The sequence below is a fragment of the Pleurodeles waltl genome, chromosome 7, assembly GCF_031143425.1.
Source record: "Pleurodeles waltl isolate 20211129_DDA chromosome 7, aPleWal1.hap1.20221129, whole genome shotgun sequence".
Taxonomy (NCBI): domain Eukaryota; kingdom Metazoa; phylum Chordata; class Amphibia; order Caudata; family Salamandridae; genus Pleurodeles; species Pleurodeles waltl.
Genome location: NC_090446.1, coordinates 677,243,780 through 677,260,082, shown reverse-complemented (window position 1 = coordinate 677,260,082; position 16,303 = coordinate 677,243,780). Strand labels below are relative to the sequence as shown.

The following is a 16,303-nucleotide window of genomic DNA, read 5'->3' as shown; positions in this document are numbered from 1 at the left end:
GCCTGGACGATAGTATAACATCCACTACATCCGGTGGGAGAGAAAAAGAACTCAGGTTGCCCCGTTCAATCTCCAGGCATGAAGGTGCAGGCTCTGGAGGTGGGGGTGTAGAACCTGCCCCTGCGATTGAGAGAGGAGATCTGCCCTGAGCGGGAGACGGAGCGGAGGGCACTGAGAGAGTTGAAGTAGGTCTGTATACCATACCCTTCCCGGCCAGTCCGGTGCTACCAATATGACTTGGGCCCGGTCTTGACGAACCTTCCTCAAAACCCGAGGAATCAAGGGTATGGGGGGAAACGCGTAAAGCAACTGGCCGTTCCAGGACATCTGAAACGCGTCCCCCAACGCACCTTGCATCGGATACTGGAGGCTGCCGAATAACGGGCAATGCGCGTTCTCCCGAGTGGCAAATAAATCCACCTGAGGAGTTCCCCACATCTCGAAGATGTGGAGGACTAAATCCGGATGGAGACGCCACTCGTGATCTAATGAGAAGTGACGACTGAGAACGTCCGCATGTACATTCAACACTCCGGCCAAATGATTTGCCATCAAGCAAATCCGATGGTCCTGAGCCCAGGACCAGAGTCGTAGGGCTTCTCGGCAAAGAAGATACGACCCCACTCCTCCCTGCTTGTTTATATACCACATCGCGGTAGTGTTGTCCGTCAGGATCTGAACTGACTGACCACGAAGGGAAGGGAGGAAGGCCTTGAGCGCCAAACGTACAGTCCGCAATTCCAACAGATTGATATGCAACATCTGTTCCGCTGGAGACCAACGACCCTTGATCTCCAGGTTCCCCAGATGAGCTCCCCACCCTAGAGTGGAAGCATCCGATATCACGGTGGCCTTGGGAAAGGTTACTGTCCACCAATGAAGATCCGCCACAGCGTCCCTGGAAATCTTTATTGAATCCCCGAGATCCCCCTTGTGCTGGAACCACTGTCTGCAGAGACACCACTGAAGAGCCCTCATATGCCAGCGAGCATGAGTGACCAACAGAATGCAAGAAGCAAACAGACCTAGCAGGCGTAAGACTTTGAGGACTGGAACTGCCGCTCCTCTTTGAAACAAAGGGATCAGTGCCTGAATGTCCCGCACCCGCTGCGGCGGGGGGTAGGCCTGAAACCTTGTCGTGTCCAATACTGCCCCCTATGAACAGGAGGCGTTGAGAGGGCTCCAGGTGAGATTTGGGTACGTTCACCGAAAAACCTAGATCGAACAACAACTGCGTTGTCATTCGCAGATGAGACAACACAATCTCTGGAGAATTGGCTTTGATCAACCAATCGTCCAGGTAGGGAAAAAACGCTACCTCCCTCTTTCTGAGATGTGCTGCAACAACTGCCATCACCTTTGTGAAGACCCGGGGTGCTGAAGTAAGACCAAACGGGAGGACCGCAAACTGGTAATGCTGCGATCCGACCACAAAACGGAGATACTTCCTATGCGACTTGACTATAGGAACATGAAAGTACGCGTCCTGCAAGTCGACAGACACCATCCAGTCTCCTTTGTTCAACGCCAACAGCACCTGCGCTAGGGTCAGCATTTTGAATTTTTCCTGCTTGAGGAACAAATTCAAAATCCTCAAGTCTAGGATCGGCCTTAGACGACCGTCCACTTTGGGAATCAGGAAATACCTTGAATAACACCCCTGACCCCTTTCCTGCAACGGTACCAACTCTATAGCGCCCTTTGCCAACATGACTACAACCTCCTGTTGCAACAACAGAAGATGTTCTTCTGAACAAAAGGAGGGACGGGGAGGGAAGGGAGGAGGAAACTCCTGAAAGGGGAGAGCATAGCCCTTTTCTACAATTCCTAGCACCCACGAGTCTGTTGTAATTGACCTTCATTGCTGCAGAAAAAGACTCAATCTTCCTCCTACAGGAGAAGTGTGACTGATAAAGTGGGGAAAACTAGGGCTGCCTCTGCTGCTGTCCACCAGAGGAGGATGAAGAAGAAGAGAGCTGCTGGGCTGGACCTCTAGTCCTGCCCCTACCCCGCCCTCTGAAGGCACGATAGGGCGGGTTGGCAGGTTGTTGGGCATAAGATTGAGACCTACGAAAGGCAGAACCTCTAGCAAACTGTAAGGAAATGCCTCCTTGGCATGGTTGCCCCCTGACTTTTTGCCTTTGCTGATGCTATGTTTACAATTGAAAGTGTGCTGAGGCATGCTAACCAGGCCCCAGCACCAGTGTTCTTTCCCTAACCTGTACTTTTGTATCCACAATTGGCAGACCCTGGCATCCAGATAAGTCCCTTGTAACTGGTACTTCTAGTACCAAGGGCCCTGATGCCAAGGAAGGTCTCTAAGGGCTGCAGCATGTCTTATGCCACCCTGGAGACCTCTCACTCAGCACAGACACACTGCTTGCCAGCTTGTGTGTGCTAGTGAGAACAAAACGAGTAAGTCGACATGGCACTCCCCTCAGGGTGCCATGCCAGCCTCTCACTGCCTATGCAAGTATAGGTCAGTCACCCCTCTAGCAGGCCTTACAGCCCTAAGGCAGGGTGCACTATACCATAGGTGAGGGTACCAGTGCATGAGCATGGTACCCCTACAGTGTCTAAACAAAACCTTAGACATTGTAAGTGCAGGGTAGCCATAAGAGTATATGGTCTGGGAGTTTGTCAAACACGAACTCCACAGCACCATAATGGCTACACTGAAAACTGGGAAGTTTGGTATCAAACTTCTCAGCACAATAAATGCACACTGATGCCAGTGTACATTTTATTGCAAAATACACCCCAGAGGTCACCTTAGAGGTGCCCCCTGAAACTTAACCGACTGTCTGTGTAGGCTGACTAGTTCCAGCAGCCTGCCACACTAGAGACATGTTGCTGGCCCCATGGGGAGAGTGCCTTTGTCACTCTGAGGCCAGTAACAAAGCCTGCACTGGGTGGAGATGCTAACACCTCCCCCAGGCAGGAGCTGTGACACCTGGCGGTGAGCCTCAAAGGCTCACCCCTTTGTCACAGCCCAGCAGGGCACTCCAGCTTAGTGGAGTTGCCCGCCCCCTCCGGCCACGGCCCCCACTTTTGGCGGCAAGGCTGGAGGGAACAAAGAAAGCAACAAGGAGGAGTCACTGGCCAGTCAGGGCAGCCCCTAAGGTGTCCTGAGCTGAGGTGACTAACTTTTAGAAATCCTCCATCTTGCAGATGGAGGATTCCCCCAATAGGGTTAGGATTGTGACCCCCTCCCCTTGGGAGGAGGCACAAAGAGGGTGTACCCACCCTCAGGGCTAGTAGCCATTGGCTACTAACCCCCCAGACCTAAACACGCCCTTAAATTTAGTATTTAAGGGCTACCCTGAACCCTAGAAAGTTAGATTCCTGCAACAACAAGAAGAAGGACTGCCTAGCTGAAAACCCCTGCAGAGGAAGACCAGAAGACAACAACTGCCTTGGCTCCAGAAACTCACCGGCCTGTCTCCTGCCTTCCAAAGAACTCTGCTCCAGCGACGCCTTCCAAAGGGACCAGCGACCTCTGAATCCTCTGAGGACTGCCCTGCTTCGACGACGACAAGAAACTCCCGAGGACAGCGGACCTGCTCCAAAAAGACTGCAACTTTATCCAAAGGAGCAGCTTTAAAGAACCCTGCAATCTCCCCGCAAGAAGCGTGAGACTTGCAACACTGCACCCGGCGACCCCGACTCGGCTGGTGGAGAACCAACACCTCAGGGAGGACCCCCGGACTACTCTACGACTGTGAGTACCAAAACCTGTCCCCCCTGAGCCCCCACAGCGCCGCCTGCAGAGGGAATCCCGAGGCTTCCCCTGACCGCGACTCTCTGAAACCTAAGTCCCGACGCCTGGAAAAGACCCTGCACCCGCAGCCCCCAGGACCTGAAGGACCGGACTTTCACTGCAGAAGTGACCCCCAGGAGCCCCTCTCCCTTGTCCAAGTGGAGGTTTCCCCGAGGAAGCCCCCCCTTGCCTGCCTGCAGCGCTGAAGAGATCCCTTGATCTCTCATTGACTTACATTGCGAACCCGACGCTTGTTCTAACACTGCACCCGGCCGCCCCCGCGCCGCGGAGGGTGAAATTTCTGTGTGGGCTTGTGTCCCCCCCGGTGCCCTACAAAACCCCCCTGGTCTGCCCTCCGAAGACACGGGTACTTACCTGCAAGCAGACCGGAACCGGGGCACCCCCTTCTCTCCATTCTAGCCTATGCGTTTTGGGCACCACTTTGAACTCTGCACCTGACCGGCCCTGAGCTGCTGGTGTGGTGACTTTGGGGTTGCTCTGAACCCCCAACAGTGGGCTACCTAGGACCAAGAACTGAACCCTGTAAGTGTCTTACTTACCTGGTAAAACTAACAAAAACTTACCTCCCCCAGGAACTGTGAAAATTGCACTAAGTGTCCACTTTTAAAGTAGCTATTTGTCAATAACTTGAAAAGTATCCATGCAATTGAAATGATTCAAAGTTCCTAATGTACTTACCTGCAATACCTTTCAAACAAGATATTACATGTTAAATTTGAACCTGTGGTTCTTAAAATAAACTAAGAAAATATATTTTTCTATAACAAAACCTATTCGCTGGATTTGTCTCAGTGTGTGTACCTCATTTATGGTCTATGTGTATGTACAACAAATGCTTAACACTACTCCTTGGATAAGCCTACTGCTCGACCACACTACCACAAAATAGAGCATTAGTATTATCTCTTTTTACCACTATTTTACCTCTAAGGGGAACCCTTGGACTCTGTGCATGCTATTCCTTACTTTGAAATAGCACATACAGAGCAAACTTCCTACACAAACCCTCAAAACCTACGAAAAGGCCTGTACAATGTAGCAGAAGGGGTCTGCAAACCCAGGGACTTAGCTGTAGCCCGACAGTCCTTAAACCGTTCAAGGGCAGAGTCTGCTTTGTCCCCAAACAGCTTTTCCCCATCAAATGGAAGGTCCATTAAAGTGGATTGTACATCCGACGAGAAACCCGAAGACCTTAGCCAGGCATGCCTTCTCGTAGCCACTGATGTTCCCATGGCCCTGGCAATAGAATCCATAGTATCCAAGCCAGATTGAATAATCTGCTGTGCAGCAGCTTGCGCATCCAAGAAAAGGGCCCCAAAAGATTTTTGCACTTCCTGTGGCAGATCTTTTGCCATCTCCTTAGCAGAGTCCATTAGGGCACGAATGTATCTGCCTAGCACACAGGTGGAATTGGTAGCTTTCAGGGCCATGCTGCAAGAGGAGAAAATTTTCTTCAAGGATTGCTCCATCCTCTCGGATTCTCTGTCTGTCGGAACACCGGGGAATGTACCAGGGGAAGACTTTGCCGAACATGATGCCTGAACCACCAAACTCTCAGGAGTCGGGTGACGAGACGAAAAACTGGATCTCCTGGGGCACTTCTATGCCTTCTCGCCACTGCCCTGTTCACAGCAGGAGATGTCACCGGCTTTCTCCATAGGTCCATAATAGGCTCAGTCAAAGCCTCATTAAAAGGCAAAAAAGGGTCAGCACTGGAGGAAGATAGATGAAGAACCTCTGTGAGCAGGTTAGTCTTAACTTCTGCCGTGGACAAAGGCAAATCCAGGTAGTCAGCTGCCTTCCTCACCACAGCATGGAAGGAGGCGGCCTCCTCAGTAAACTCCCCCGGAGAAGCAATGTCCCACTCCGGGGAAGTATCCAAACCACTTACCGTGGCAAGTCCCTGGAAATCAGCAGCAGGCTCTATCTCACCTTCCTCAAGCCTTCTGTATTCCTCTTCCTCCAGAAGCCTTCCTTCGAGATCTTAAATGCGTCTCCAGAGCCGGCGTCGACAAGGACTCCATCGACGCCAATCTCGGACCTCGAACTGGTTCCGGAAGGCTCCCGGATTCAACCGGCGCCGGTCCGAAGTCGGCAGATGACCTCCTTGATGCCGAATGTACAGAAGGAGATGGAGCCGGTCTGGATGAGGCCATCAATGACGCCGGATGGCGCGGAGAAGGAGTCGGATGAGAAGCCGACGGATCCACGGTCCCGGGCGAAGGGCTCCTACCAGGGGAAACCCCCGGCGCCGGACCACCAGTCTCTGTAGGGCAGAAGGGCATGAATGGAGCAGCCCTGTACGACGCCGGCGAGCCCAAATTGAATGCAATGGCCCTGTGGGACCCGCCGGTGCACCAGCAGGGGCCATGGATTGAAAAACAGCATACATCGCATTCAAAAATGCGGCCGGATCCGTCCCTGGAGTCGGGAACGTCGGGTACTGCTGTGTAGACGTCTGGGGAACATCAGGATCCCTCGGCGCCGGTGAGAAGCGAGGACTACCCTGAGTGACCTCATAGACTGAAGGCGCCGGTGACCACCCCGGACTCTCCGGCTGAGGCGTGACCGTAGGACTCATCTCCCACGTCTTCTGGCGCCGAGACGAACGAGACCTCGACCGACTCCTCGATCGGCTCCGCTCCGAACGGCGCCGAGAGTCATGACGGCGCCTAGAGTCATGATGACACCGCTTCTTATGTTTTTTGGGAGAAGCATGGGAAGAAACCTTCTTGTGTTCCTTCTTCTTTGCCTTGGCCAAGAAGAGCTTCGATTCTCGTTCCTTCAGAGCTTTCGGATTCATGCTCTGGCACGAAGAACAGCCTTCCACATCATGCTCAGAGCTCAAACACCAAATACAATCCGAATGGGGGGGGTCGGTCACTGACATCCGACCCCCACATTCCCTACACGGCTTAAACCCGGACTTCTTCTGAGGCGACATTGTAACTTCAAGAGATCGCTACAGTAACCAACGGGCCAGAAAGAAAAAAACGTTGGAGTCGAATGCACGGAAAAAGGAAAAACTGACATTAGTACGCCGACGGGGACCTCTTATTGGCACACTGACGTCAGACAGAGTCACGTGGAGCCGTGCCATTATGATGTCCTCGTCGACTTAGACAGCTAGGAAGAAGACTTTCCGTCGGATGCTGGCGCAAGGATCGAATTCATAAGGTGAGGAATCCACAGGTAGTTGTATCCATCAGAAACAGAGAAGCACTGACCCTTCCTCAATCACACACTAGCGGAGAGGCCACATTGAGAAGTCCCAGGGTTAGAACCCAAAAATAGACCTGTGAGTGAGAAAAGGCTGCCAGTGACAAGGGCAAACCCACAAGTCTGGGAATGTACGAGCACAAGGCTTCCCACCTCTTTACATCACAATATTTGAGAAACCTGCCTTCTGACCATGACTGCACAGTGAAGTTTCCCAGAACTGAAAACTGGCACAATGAGTAAAAACTTGTTTGACAAGGAAACATTGAAGTCCTTTGAGTAAATCAAGATACATTACAGGCTGGGTGAAGATGAATGATTCAGATATACAAAGATCAGACTTAAGGTACTCTTTCCACACATCAAAGTAGTTGTAACCTACCCCCTTCACTCCTTTGAAAAATTGCTGTGTAATATTTTAGTAGACTACTATCTTACTTCTAGGGGTTATAATCTCATGGAAAGGTCTTCCGTGATAAGGGGCACATTTCAGAGTAAATGGCAATAAGAGTTGGGCCCACACTTCACCAAGAAGCGGTGGGCCAGAACACTGAACATTACATCCAAGGTTATCAAACACACCCAAGACTGAGAGGTAGCAGGTAAAATACTGTGCAGGTGGCAATGGACTTCTCAGTGCTTTCAGGGATTTGATGGTATTAAAACTGATAAATGTTGGTAGGGATGTAACCAAGTAGGTCCAATCTCCCATTGATTGCGAAAGTGGCTCTAAATCCAGGACATTCGTAGATAAGTCCTAAAGATCTTGTGCAGAAGAGTAGGTATCAAGCCCCAGATGCACCAGAAAGTATAATATCTGTCTGGATGCCAGACCTGGCTTGGGTAAGAAGGAAAAGGGCTCTATCACTAAAATACGTACTCCTCCTAGCAGCTAAAGGGGCTCTATTGGCTAGGTGAGGATGCACCTTACCACACACATATATGCAACTTGTATAGTAACATTTTTCTAGGGATGGAAAACAATACTTGTCCTACTAGGATCAGAAGTTGCATTCCCCCCCCCCATATGGAGTTCACTTCTGAAGTATGTTGCAAAAGATCACAGGGAAATTACCTGACTGAGATCTCTGCGACTTCTGCAGATCCTTCCATTTGGCCTAGTGGAATGAGAGTGCAAACAACATTATGATAGACCGTGCGTATTTTACACAAGGCACCAGGAGAGGCACGGAATGGGTTTGCTACAGCAGGAGGGAGGGCAGGTAGAGGAGAAAGGAGAAATATGCTAATGTCATGTTTTCTTATTAAAATAATGGGCCGGAGCCCAGGTGAGAGGGAGGAGGCTTGGGGAGAAACTGTTGGAAGTTTTAACTGCTTTGGTGTTAATGTTCAGTTCTTAGTAAATCAATACAAATGACTGAAAACAAAAAAAGAGAGAATTGTGGTGCGCTCCTGGACGTTAGCTTGCCAGCTATAAAGACATTTTGTTTTGGAGTTAGGGCGCAGGACAGCATGTTTTTTTTCTGGACAGACTCTGGGTTTTAGTGGACAGGAAGTTGTGCACTTGATAGGTCTCCCTGATCTAAACAGACATGGAATTTTGGTGGATTTGATCTCGGACTCTATGGTGTTCCTAAAGGGGCATCCTTGGCTAATGCCATTTATAACCCTGATCCCCTATTCTACTGAGAGGACAAAGTTATCTGACTCTAATGTCAATGCACTCCCTTCAATTCTGATTTTAAGAAAGTACTGATTAGTGTTCTATAGTGTACAATGTTTGAAGGTAAATCGAAGACTGGAAAAGAGTAGGCTATTTTTGTCTGTCTTCAAAGTTGCACTTCCTCTTAGTACTATGGCAAGTTGGTTCTTCAAGCATATGTAACAGGAAAAAAAAATCTAATAGAAATATATTATAAAATATAAAGTCCAACACTGGTTCTTGTTTTCCCAAGGACAACTTAGGGACCATGTAACATCTACTGTCTAGTCTTCTCCGCATTGACCACGTTCATAGTGAATACTCTGTCACAAACGTGATGGATATCCCGTCTGCCGTATTACGATTCCCACATGAACTAATTGGATTGTAATACATCAGACGGGATATCTGTCACGTTTGTGATAGAGTATTTCCCTCGACCAACATCTAACTCAGGCCCTTAATGGTTTGTGACAGGTCAGCTCTAAATAGGGTCAACGTGACAATCATAATCCCCTTACAAGCGGACTCGTTCTCTTTAGTCATGACTGTATCTAGCTGTCCATAGCTTGATGCTGTTATATAGAGCTGCACTCCAATCTGCTACAAGGTTCATATTGCAGCAACCTCTTCCAAGGTCTTCATGGCAATGGATTTAAACATGCCTGCTTGCTTCTTGCTTTACTCCAGATGAAGGTAACATTGAGCACATCACGGCTCCCACCACCTCCATAACACCTCCCAAACATACAACTCATATTCAACAGTTCGCATTGTGTATAGTTCTGTGTCAGTCAGAGATCATACATAACAAGAAAGTGTGAGTGTCAGCATTTATTCCTTTGTAGTTTTCTAAATGGCTTGCCTAGGCACTGAGTTAAATGTCAGACAGAGCTATACAACTGGCAGTAGTATAATTCATCAAACTATCTCTGTAAATAAAAATACAAATTAAACAAGGGATGTACAGCAGTAGAAAGGAAGCCTTGTGATCTTTCAAACAGCATTAATAGCAAGAACCACAATCAAAGCCAAAAAACAATTGGTGTTAGTGTGTTAGAAACGCAACACAAGTATTCACTGCTGTATTGTCTACCTCAGTTTTGGTGGGTACGGCTCCAAAATCTTCATTTTGATTAAGGTGTACTCTTGAGGACCAACTCCCTAAAAAGAAAAGCAACCATCAAAACCTCAGATAGGGAAAAATGACTTGCCCCCGTAGGGATTGGTATAATCAGGATTGTGTGCGAGCAAGATCTAATTTAAACGAGGCTGTAAAAAACTCTACCCAAGTGGCTATTAAAGAGGCCCGACGTAGGTATGCTAATGCCCTGAAACAAGCAAAAAAAGATTGGGATAATGAGATATGGCAGAAGCTGCTTGCAGCAGTCAAATACAAAGATGATAGTTCCTTTTGGCGGCTGTTGACCTCTAGTTCGAAAAGGGGCAATGATGACATCGGTATGTATATACAGCCCGAAAGATGGGTGTCTTATTTTTCTGGTATATACGCTCTGCCTGCACCGCAAGCTCCGGAGGATCCTGGATACGATGAGTGTTGGGCTGTTAACATGACTTCAACTGAGAGCATTGTTTTTACCTTAGCCGAAACAGCTGCAATCAATTCTTTGGGGCCAGCTAAAGCCCCTGGTCCAGATAAGATCCCAGGGGACCTGTTTAAATCAGAACCAAAGATATGGGCATGGTACATCAATTTATTGTCTAATGCCATAGCAGCTGGTAGCCCTATTCCAGATTCTTGGCGTGGCACAGAAATAATACCGATTTATAAAAAGGGTGATGTAGGTTCACCTGCAAACTACCGTCCAATCAGCCTTATTGATATCCTTCAGAAGACGTTTGCTAAGCAAGTCTTAGATAGGCTTACCGATTGGATCCAAGACAACCAAATTTTATCCCCCTTACAGGCCGGTTTTCGGCCTAAAACTAATACCATGGACCAAGTCTTCAGACTGTCATTACTATTTTGGAAGTATGTCACCCTATCTAAGCAAAAACTTTATGTTGCCTTTGTAGAGCTGAGATCTGCATTCGATCTTGTCCCAAGAGAGAAACTTTGGGGAGTATTAAACAAAATCGGTACCCCAGGAAACTTAGTGCATTTAATTAAAAGATTACATGAAAAAACATTTGCACAAGTCAGATGGGGTAATCGGGGGGAACTCACCGACAAAATAGAGATTAGGAAAGGAGTGCGTCAGGGCTGTGTTCTTGCCCCAACGCTATTTACATTGTTTATCAATGAGGTGGTGCAAGTCGTTACCAACTGCCAAAATGATGCTCCATCCTTGAATAACCACAAAATTCCAATTTTGCTATTTGCTGATGAGTCCCTCCTGATCTCCAGAACTCCTATGGGTCTCCAGGTACTTGTGGATAAGTTTAGTTCGTTTTGTGCTGACTATGGGCTTGAACTCAACCACAGCAAAACTAAACTTATGACCCTGGGCTGTGGCCCCACTAAGAGATACTCAATTTTCTATAATGGAACCCCCCTAGGTATGGTAAGCTCCATAGATTATTTGGGGGTGAGAATTAGCAACAACCTGCATTGGGGGCCCCCAAATCGATAAAAGCTTAGCTCTTCTGGCACAGAGATCTGGGGCCATTTTACGCTTCCACAAGTCTACCTCTGAGAGAGTGATTACTCCAACTATTAAAATTTACAGAGCAAAGGCACAGAGCGCTGCGGTCTATGGGGCAGAAATTTGGGGGTCCTCGAACACTGGCAAGCTAGCAGTGGGGGAAAACAACTTTGTAAGGTCAATCTTGGCCTGTCCTCGCAGTACCCCACTGCTGCCAATGTTCTGGGACCTCGGCTTTCCACACATTTCAGATGTAATTGCCCTACGACCATTGCTTTTCTGGGTCCGTGTATGGACCACCCCTGAGCTATCCACATACAAGGAGTCTATTCAAGACATTCTAGATAGACCAAATGTACTTACCATTTCCTGGTTTAACCACATCTCAAAATGGTTTCATAGATTGGGTCTTAGTGAGTTTTGGAGTCATCCAGAAAGTATAAGGAAGGATCAGAAGAATCATCTGAAAACTGTTTACTGGATACGTCAGGGAAAACTATCTGCTGTGCTCAACACACGGCAGATTGACGTCACAATTCTTTGATTTTAAATGGTATCCATATTTGGAACCATTTATGGATACAATTCTTGATCCATTAAGTAAGAGTTTATATATTCAGTTCAGATATGGTTGTCTGCCTCTTAAATCCTATGGCAGTACGCGGAGTGCGATCCCAAGTCCTGACACTTGCCCAAGTTGCAATCAAATTTCAGAATCTATTGTACATTTTATGTTTATATGCCCTGCTTATTTGATTGCGCGACGGAAGTGGTTACGATCTGTGTGCAGTAATATGGGGGTAAGACATTGTATTGTTGCCTTAAGGATCATGGTGAGGGAAACTTCTCTCCCTCTATCTTGTGCGGTTAGCAAGTATATTGTAGCTGCTTGGCATATACGTACTAAACTTCTGGGGAAATAATGATGATGAGGACCAAATGTTTAAAAAAAAAAAAAAAGTGTTTTAGCTGCTAAATTTTAACTACACACCTAGACTGAAATAAAACCCCATGTTTAATTTAAATGTTAGGTATTAGGGGGTTAAGTGCTTTTTCTAAGGAAAATAATTTTATGTGTTTTAAGGCTGACATATATGTTTTTCACCTTATTCTTATCCTTTTTAACCTAATTTTTATCTGCTTTTTCATTTAATTCTTGGTTGTTTTGCTTTTATGGTTGAAAGTAACCGAATAAAGCTATGTGTTGATGACTTGCAATTCAATGTTTTTTATAATAATAATAATAATGAAAAAATTATAAAAAACAGGTATAGTCAAAGCCACTATGTCTGGCATGGACAGCCAGCATTTTGGCTTTGCCAATGCTTATTTTGTTGTTGTGATGTTTTTGCAAAACTTTAGTGCTTGGGAAGTGCTGGGCCCTCTATAAATACACTGGATAAAAGTCATGATATTTGTAGTCTCAAAAAACACACACTGTCATAGTAATCACAGGCATTTAAAGGAAATATTTTGTGAGTGTGTTCCTTGTTTAAGAGCAGAATGTTGTAACTCATAATGTAGTTAGTCAATAGCTAACCCAGTACCCCAAGCTGTATGCTGTAGTGGGCCAACCCAAGACATGAATGACACAATAACAGACCCTGGGTGAAGAGTTCTATAAGTAAAGATATTATTTTAGTAAAATCAAAAGGTCTTGACTAAAGCCAGTCATAAAAAGTAAGGGCTTCTATACAACAGATTAGGAAATATGCCAAGTCTCAATGCACTCCTACCACAAGGGAGGCCACCCTGTGGTTTCTTTCTTCCACATTCGTCATCCCTACACTGGCCTAATCAATAAATCACACTTCAACACCGGGCACTTCCTTCATAAATGCTCACAACTATAAATAAGCCTCTAAAATTTGTGATGTCATCTCCAACGGTTAGCTTCTTAGCAGTGCACTTGGCTCACCCACTTTAACCCCTTGTCTGATAAGCTGATATCATGCAAATTCAACTTCGTCCACCAACTCCATCTGCACAGAACTGATGGTGGTCTAGTCACCTTAAAAAAAAATCACTCTAATAAATAACCTGCCCTTGAACCTATCACACCTTTACCTTTGAAAATCTCTCTGCACACCTCCCATTCACTCATATATCATGTCATCTACTGAATGACAGGCTATGACAGAACCTTTTTTAACTACTTCTCCAATATCCTATCACAAACATGCATTTCACTAACACTGACATCTCTCTAACATTGAGAACAGCTTCATTTCTAGGATCCAGAAAGTCATCTTTAGTACTCTAAATCTGTGTTTAAAATAAAAACAACAACAACAAAAAAAACTTGGCTTTTTGGCTTCTGGGGCATTGGACATCACTTTTTTGTATATTTCTATTGTACCAGAAGACTGTTTTCAGGCAAATGTCCTGTGTGATTCCCCAGTGACTTTAACCTTTTTCTCAATCACCCCGGTAAATATACATGAAAAAATCCCAAACTGGCACAATTTAAAAATACTGTATTTTAGGTGAAATTACATCTGTGGCCCTGGGAATATGGGAGAGATTTTTCTTCACAAATCTTGGTTCATCTGTGTTGGATGCACATTTTATTTATGGCGACTGTTCGTCTTGGATTTATTTTACTAGATACTGGTGAACACCGCGCCGGTTCTCTCAAGTTCTTTTTAGGCCTCCGTTAAGACTGCACATGCGCTGTCTCTTGCAAGACCTTTTGTTACCTTTCAGTGGGCTTAAAGGCCACCCATTGGTTACCATTAGTTGGCTTCACTGGCTTTTCTTCCTCTTCTTGTGTTTGTCCCTCCCCTGAAGCATACATGCATTACCATGTCCTTCCACTGCTCGCTTTTTCAGGCACTAATTTGTTCTGGTTGATGAGTGCTCTACGAAAGTCTGTTTTCCAGCTGTCTGGCTCGTGTATTTCTCCACCCTCCATGTTCCTCTTCCATTCCCCACTCGAGCATTCTCGCAGTATCCCCCCCTCAGAACCGGGCTTGAGTCAAGTACAATTCAGATTGTAAAGAAATGGCTCCCTGTTGCAGTTACCCCCCCACTTTTTGCCTGATACTGATGCTGACTTGACTGAGAAGTGTGCTGGGACCCTGCTAACCAGGCCCCAGCACCAGTGTTCTTTCCCTAACCTGTACTTTTGTATCCACAATTGGCAGACCCTGGCATCCAGATAAGTCCCTTGTAACTGGTACTTCTAGTACCAAGGGCCCTGATGCCAAGGAAGGTCTCTAAGGGCTGCAGCATGTCTTATGCCACCCTGGAGACCTCTCACTCAGCACAGACACACTGCTTGCCAGCTTGTGTGTGCTAGTGAGAACAAAACAAGTAAGTCGACATGGCACTCCCCTCAGGGTGCCATGCCAGCCTCTCACTGCCTATGCAAGTATAGGTCAGTCACCCCTCTAGCAGGCCTTACAGCCCTAAGGCAGGGTGCACTATACCATAGGTGAGGGTACCAGTGCATGAGCATGGTACCCCTACAGTGTCTAAACAAAACCTTAGACATTGTAAGTGCAGGGTAGCCATAAGAGTATATGGTCTGGGAGTTTGTCAAACACGAACTCCACAGCACCATAATGGCTACACTGAAAACTGGGAAGTTTGGTATCAAACTTCTCAGCACAATAAATGCACACTGATGCCAGTGTACATTTTATTGCAAAATACACCCCAGAGGGCCCCTTAGAGGTGCCCCCTGAAACTTAACCGACTATCTGTGTAGGCTGACTAGTTCCAGCAGCCTGCCACACTAGAGACATGTTGCTGGCCCCATGGGGAGAGTGCCTTTGTCACTCTGAGGCCAGTAACAAAGCCTGCACTGGGTGGAGATGCTAACACCTCCCCCAGGCAGGAGCTGTAACACCTGGCGGTGAGCCTCAAAGGCTCACCCCTTTGTCACAGCACCGCAGGACACTCCAGCTAGTGGAGTTGCCCGCCCCCTCCGGCCCGGCCCCCACTTTTGGCGGCAAGGCCGGAGAAAATAATGAGAATAACAAGGAGGAGTCACTGGCCAGTCAGGACAGCCCCTAAGGTGTCCTGAGCTGAGGTGACTCTAACTTTTAGAAATCCTCCATCTTGCAGATCGAGGATTCCCCCAATAGGGTTAGGATTGTGACCCCCTCCCCTTGGGAGGAGACACAAAGAGGGTGTACCCACCCTCAGGGCTAGTAGCCATTGGCTACTAACCCCCCAGACCTAAACACGCCCTTAAATTTAGTATTTAAGGGCTACCCTGAACCCTAGAAAATGAGATTCCTGCGACAACAAGAAGAAGGACTGCCCAGCTGAAAACCCCTGCAGAGGAAGACCAGAAGACAACAACTGCCTTGGCTCCAGAAACTCACCGGCCTGTCTCCTGCCTTCCAAAGAACTCTGCTCCAGCGACGCCTTCCAAAGGGACCAGCGACCTCTGAATCCTCTGAGGACTGCCCTGCTTCGACGACGACCAGAAACTCCCGAGGACAGCGGACCTGCTCCAAAAAGACTGCAACTTTGTTTCAAGGAGCAGCTTTAAAGACCCCTGCAACTCCCCGCAAGAAGCGTGAGACTTGCAACACTGCACCCGGCGACCCCGACTCGGCTGGTGGAGAACCAACACCTCAGGGAGGACCCCCGGACTACTCTCCGACTGGGAGTACCAAAACCTGTCCCCCCTGATCCCCCACAGCGCCGCCTGCAGAGGGAATCCCGAGGCTTCCCCTGACCGCGACTCTCTGAAACCTAAGTCCCGACGCCTGGAAAAGACCCTGCACCCGCAGCCCCCAGGACCTGAAGGACCGGACTTTCACTGGAGAAGTGACCCCCAGGAGTCCCTCTCCCTTGCCCAAGTGGAGGTTTCCCCGAGGAAGCCCCCCCTTGCCTGCCTGCAGCGCTAAAGAGATCCCTTGATCTCTCATAGACTAACATTGCAAACCCGACGCTTGTTTCTACACTGCACCCGGCCGCCACCGCGCCGCTGAGGGTGAAATTTCTGTGTGGGCTTGTGTCCCCCCCGGTGCCCTACAAAACCCCCCTGGTCTGCCCTCCGAAGACGCGGGTACTTAC

At 47.8% G+C, this 16,303-nt stretch overlaps 1 protein-coding gene across 1 annotated transcript in view; it reads right to left on the bottom strand.

The window, feature by feature from the left end:
• LARS1 (leucyl-tRNA synthetase 1) overlaps positions 1 to 16,303 on the bottom strand; it is a 360,224-nt gene that overhangs the window by 275,109 nt on the left and 68,812 nt on the right. Inside the window, exon 9 of the mRNA XM_069244681.1 lies at positions 9,760 to 9,827. Coding sequence (XP_069100782.1) covers positions 9,760 to 9,827 — 68 coding nt within the window. The remainder of the gene's footprint in view (positions 1 to 9,759; positions 9,828 to 16,303) is intronic.